Source organism: Sycon ciliatum, chromosome 8 (assembly GCF_964019385.1).
Source record: "Sycon ciliatum chromosome 8, ocSycCili1.1, whole genome shotgun sequence".
In the NCBI taxonomy this organism is placed as follows: domain Eukaryota; kingdom Metazoa; phylum Porifera; class Calcarea; order Leucosolenida; family Sycettidae; genus Sycon; species Sycon ciliatum.
The window spans coordinates 27,968,296-27,974,295 of NC_088650.1; the positions used below are offsets into that span (position 1 = coordinate 27,968,296).

A 6,000-nucleotide genomic window follows, 5' to 3' on the forward strand; every position below is an offset into this window, starting at 1 on the left:
AACGCAGATAAAAGCCAATAGCGCGGAACTCGAGCTCGAGCATCTGCAGAATCAGGTTTCCACTACCTTCCACCGACCCGGTTCGTGCAGAGCCCACCGCCAAGACGTGGGCCCAGCATCGCAGTAGAGCGACCAAGAGATACGCGCATGCCAGTGCACACACTCCAAATGTACACTGACTGACGCACACTGTACTCTCGCTTACAGGAAGACATTGCACGCATCAAACTTCACAGTAGAATCATGTAAGGTAATGTACATGTACAGTGAGACCGGAGTGCAGCAGAAGACCGCGGGGCCAATGAAATACGCACAAATAGTTCAAGGCTCCACGGTACAGCTGCTTGCAAATTGCTACGTGCTTCACAGCTTGGTGCTCCCGTTTAATCGTAGTTTGAATGCCCACCTTCTATTTTCAGGCCCCAGGAATTGTAAGACGCATTGGCTCGTGGGCACTACTGCTAAACTTTACACGGGTATTGTGTACATTTCGTTGATCTTTGAAGCATTTGTTGAAGTTAGTTATAACTTTCGCCGTTGGTAAGCTAAACAGCTGCCAGAAGGAATACCAGTAACAAGTACCTGTAATCCCTTCGTTGTCTGGAATGTTTGGTGTGTGTAATGGCTACTGGGGGTAGCGACGTGTCGGCGGAGAGCGCATGGAAGAGAGGAGGGAAGATTGTTGCCCTAGTTACAACGCACTCGTTCTTTTTCCATTCGCCATTGGATAGAACTCAATCAAATCTGGAACAAATTAATTAAAATTCACCATGCCTTACATGGTCAGTGAATGGAGACTCACAAGCATCCCTTACACTGCTTTACTATTTTGTAATAGTATTAGGGTAGGTTGCCGGTGCCAGCAATGAGATCGTGTACAATCAATTACTAGTACATGTACCACAAGTACATCTCAAGAGATCAAATCAGCGTTTGAAGAGTCCAGCCTGTTTACCACTTTATGTCACCACTAGTCCTGCACTTCCACGAGATTCCCGTCAAAATGAGCCACCAGCACAATCATAGCTCTTCGTCTTCGTGGACAGGCTCTTACCTGCTTATGTGTACGCCGCGTAGTCAGCCTGTCTCCCGACGAGGTCTAGAGTTTTTACACGTACACAGGCACAAATACAAGTGATCGATGCGATGGTGCATGTGGAGGACGGAAATACAGTAATCTCCAAATATTCAAGGTCAACGAACTCAAGGGGAATGAATCCGACAAACGATTCAAACCAGGACTGGCCTGGTGAAAGAGATAGACAGAAGCACGTACTTGTGTCAGTGGTTTGCCTGCGCTTGGATTGGGCTGGTATCTAGGCCGGGATGGCTTCGAGTCGTGTGGTGTGGTCATGAATGATCGAGATGCAAATCTAGACCTGCTTGACTCCGTTCGTCCCTTAGGTGACGGTATGGGTGATTTATGTTTGCGATCCTTTCCGTGCAAGGACATACTCCCAGATTGCCGTTTCTTGCTGCCAGTTCGCTGTTCATCCTGAGGTTCGGCCAAATCTCTCTGACTGTTGTCCTGAGCCTGAGGACTTGCAGATCCGGCACTGGGTGGTTCAAAATCTAGGGACCTGCCCTTGGCAGGAGCCGGACTAGCTGTCGGCGTGCCAGAGAAAATCATTCTGTTCCACTCAGCAACACGATCAGCAACTCCACGGTGCTCGGCCATGGCCGTCGATTGGGACTGCTCAAAGCCCAGCAAACTCTTTCCACACCACACCTAACGACATTGTCTTGAAAATTCTCATTTTTCAGGGAAATCTAGAAGCTCAAAGGAAAGCATGAAAATCAGACAGGTGCCGGTGGTGTGTTGAATCAGTAGGACTCGGACTTGGAGTTTCAAAGTTTTTGCCGCATGTGCATGCCACGAGGCCAGATACACTAGATGTACGGTACTTGCCAAAACAAGACCGAACTGTACGCACCGAGCCGCCTTGACGTCAAAATAGCACAAATCGAGATTACGAGGCCTGCACCTGAATCCTGATCGCATATTCATGATATTCGCGCACAGAATCAAAAAAAGTCGATCCACCGTTCGCCTCGTCGTAGATCGTACAAATAAAAGGTTATAATAGTAGCCATATACGGTATGCGAATGGAAATATCACAGCTACAAGTCCAGAAGTAGAACTGACTAATATCAAGAGTACATGACCCCCATGTACTCTTGCTAATATGGATGGTTGAACTAAAGAGTACAAACCAGTGCAGAGTGTGCAACTCCAGCCTATGATTATGCTCTATAAAAACCATTTTTAGTTCCAAAGGTGGAAGGGCTAGGTCATTGGGCAGTTTGCTGAACTCAGTGGAGGTAAACGAAACTTACGAAAGTAAAAACTGGAAGATGCTGATGGCAAAGGAAAAAACCTGTATCCATCTGCAAGTATATGTATCTGATGGGATGTGTTATGATGATTGCATGTTGATATTGCCTGGCAGAGGATTCTGTTACTTCAATTGAAGAAATCAATATTGAGTCAGTTGAGAGAGAGAGGAGAGAGAGAGAGAGAGAGAGAGAGAGAGAGAGAGAGAGAGAGAGAGAGAGAGAGAGAGAGAGAGAGAGAGAGAGAGAGAGAGAGAGAGAGAGAGAGAGAGAGAGAGAGAGAGAGAGAGAGAGAGAGAGAGAGAGAGAGAGAGAGAGAGAGAGAGAGAGAGAGAGAGAGAGAGAGAGAGAGAGAGAGAGAGAGAGAGAGAGAGAGAGAGAGAGAGAGAGAGAGAGAGAGAGAGAGAGAGAGAGAGAGAGAGAGAGAGAGAGAGAGAGAGAGAGAGAGAGAGAGAGAGAGAGAGAGAGAGAGAGATATGAGAGATATGAGAGAGAGAGATATGAGAGATATGAGAGAGAGAGAGATATGAGAGAGATATGAGAGAGAGAGATATGAGAGAGATATGAGATATGAGATATGAGAGAGAGAGAGAGAGAGAGAGAGATATGAGCAGTTCTAGGTGGAAGAGACGGGAGGGGAGAGGAAACGTGTAGATCCGGTTTGATTGATATCATGGTGGATTACACAGACATTTTCATCTGATGATCGATTCTGTTCGTGAAACCCAGAGTTACAAAAAAACTGCTCTTTCTTCTGTCTGTGTATTCCGCTCTTTGCTTTCGGCAAATTGAGCGCTCTACGGACGGTGGATGAACTTCACAGTGTTGGGATTTTAATTATCGGAATGGGGAAATGGCTACAGGTACATTGATTTGTAGTTAGTTAGTAGACGGATGCCATCGTAATCATTCGAAGAACATATAGCCTCACTTTCCAGTTCTTATGGCTGGCAGCTGTTCTCCCAGAGTCAGGAATCAAACCCTGCCCAGCTTTCCGCAGGTGTTGCTGCGACACTGTGACCAGGAAGTGTGATACATAGCTGGCCCAGCCACCTTGCGCTAACGTTTACGACGCACATTTTGATTTGGCAAAGCTGCAGGGGTTGATTGTGGTATCCAGAAGATGTGACCAACTAAACACCACCAGGTGCATGTATGAGAATGACGATCTCCTCCATCCGGCACCTGTGCGTTGCTGCGTCCGACGGTTTGGGTTTGACGCTACCAATGCTGCAGTCCTTCATTCATCTTGCACTTCTCTTGCTTGTAGCTTGCATGGTGAGCAGGTAATAGGTGCATTTTGAAGTGACCAGATAGCGTGGCAGTACGAGCAGGCTGCGTGCATTCTCTCTGCCCAGCGAATTCAGTTTTCAAATCACAGAGCTTCTTTTTGGTATAGCAGAAATCAGAAACCGCAGACAGCCAAAACTGTAAAGTTGCACTTCAAGGTGTACTCTGAGCTATGAACGTTGTACGGTCATACTCACGAAGTTCACTGCATTTCTGGAGGGAACTTTCTGATCTGTTCCCCCACGATGTGGCCACTTCCTCAGCACAAGTTGCACCGACTGTGGGCTTAGGGCACGTTCAGACTGTTGTGAACGTACGACGGCACAGGACGGCGCAAAGCCATGAGTGCCATCCGCACAGCACAGGCTGCACGCGAAGGAGTTGATAAAGGAGTTGCGGTGAAATGTGTGGAAAGTTGAAAGTTGCAACATTCGGATTTCCGTTGGGTTTGACTCCTATCATCTGCATACACTGTACTGTAAATGGATCAGGAACAGCGTGTTTGCGCTTGGTTTTATTTGAGGTGTGCAGGAGTACGACATAACATGACTCTCACCAACTGTTGACATACGGCGAGGAATGCCCAAAGAGTAGAAGAAGATAGAAGCCTCTAGCGATAACGAAGAATTGAAAAGCTCAAAAAAAGAGCCCAATCTCATTCTCTTCGGCAGTTCCACAGAAACTAGACACACTCTGGCTCCTCAAAATGACTCTACGGTGATACATTGTCACTCCAATCTGTTCCAAAACATCTTGTGCCCCGCTTGAATGGGGCTTCGGGTGGGGAAAATGAGCAAAAACCTCATTTTCGTCTCTTCAATTCAACGAAAACTGGCATTCGGACAACTGATCATGCGGATAGTTGACTTTCGGATAAATCGGCATTCTACTGTACTAACTAAATAAAAGTAAAAGCACTGAGAGAAACAGTCAGGGACATCCGACTGCATGCCAGATGGTTTTCTTGTGGTCTCACTCTGTCAAGTCATGAATTCTCATGCTTTGAGAAATACTCAGAGTCAACTAATTTAATTGTACGGATGTTGAGCTGAGTCTAACAGGATCCTCCGAAGTCAGTCCCATATTAGTTTCAGCTGGACCCAAGCATGCAACCCCCCTTCATGCATAAGCATAATTATTACAGAATCACGAAGCAAACTCACGGTTCGTTTCATCGTTTGCTGGCTTTGCCGACGAGGAGCTGCGGCGACCGCCGCGTTGTTCCAGATGGAAGGTGAGGAACTTGCTCGGTCATATAACATCGCTCTCGGCGGCGGCATGGTGAATACTAGCAGGTCCACAAAGTATCTGGTACGGATCTAAGGCCTAAGGCCGATCAAGTCAGGACGAAGCCAGGCTGAAAGCAGGTACTTCCCAAGGTTTGCTTTTTTTTCAAAGCGAAGCATAAACGAAATGGAGGAACTGTCCAATCCTCGAACTTATCAAAAGGAAAGGACATGACCAGCACTTGTGGTTCTACACAGAGCAGTGAGTACACGAACCATCGTAGGTGTCCGTACGGCTGTGGTGCATTGCATGCAAGGAGACTGCAAAAGAGAAACCAGAAACCTGGAAGTAAGTAAAGTGCGAATGGGTTGGACAAAGAGCAGCTGCAAGAAGAAGTTCTGGGAGGGCCGAGGGCTAGGCCAGGGATCCAGGAAATCGTACAAACTCAAACAGATCCTGATCCCAGGCGCATGACGTGTCGCGTTCCCCGCCATATCCAGATATCGGACCATTGTGAAAATTGATGAAGATGACGACGACGACGACACCGTGGTTGAGAGCAGGGAGTAGCAGGTATTGTACTACTCCCTGGTTGAGAGATCCTTCGGCTTCGACTTGAATCAGTTTGATTCAGGGTTAGCGCCAGCCTCTTGTCGTGTCGACTCTTGGTATCACTGATCTGACTAGACATCACTAGTCTTGTCTTTGCATGATAAGCCTCCGTGGTAAGCTAGAACTACGACGGCACAACATGCCTCTTTGACTTGGAGGAAGCTCGCATCCCCCTTTCTCTATCACCACTCCAGTGCAATATTGAGGTGCAGTTTATAGCGCAACCTATTTGTTTACCTCGCTTTCTCCTTGTGATTGAATTGGCACTTCTGCTAGTTATGTCTGGCAGGATTCAAAGCACTATAATATTTTGTGGTCTATTCTACACTATTCCGTTTTTATTATTTTTAGTTTGTCACATAATTACCGGCATGTGACTTAGTTGAGTGTATGCACCAGGGAGTATTATTATCAAGAGTCCATGGGGGATTGTGGGCTCTTGGCATTATACCACTCCCTGGTATGCACCTTGCGCCATCTCCTCTGATGAGTTCCCATGATGTTAGAGTACACAAGACAAGCTTGTCAGGAGTAAA

General features: G+C 46.9%; 1 protein-coding gene across 2 annotated transcripts in view; it reads right to left on the bottom strand.

The window, feature by feature from the left end:
• LOC135822575 (phosphatidylinositol 4-phosphate 3-kinase C2 domain-containing subunit alpha-like) overlaps positions 1–5,201 on the bottom strand; it is a 37,410-nt gene extending 32,209 nt beyond the window's left edge. Inside the window, exons 1-2 of one of the 2 annotated variants that reach the window (XM_065335378.1) lie at positions 1,277–1,788; positions 1,055–1,099 (exon numbers count right to left, since the gene is read on the bottom strand). In XM_065335378.1, coding sequence (XP_065191450.1) covers positions 1,055–1,099; positions 1,277–1,678 — 447 coding nt within the window. In that variant the 5' untranslated portion in view covers positions 1,679–1,788. Of the gene's footprint in view, positions 1–1,054; positions 1,100–1,276; positions 1,789–4,788 lie in introns of those variants that run through there. The other variant, XM_065335379.1, reaches the window with a different exon arrangement.
• Between the last annotated feature and the right edge of the window lie 799 nt (positions 5,202–6,000).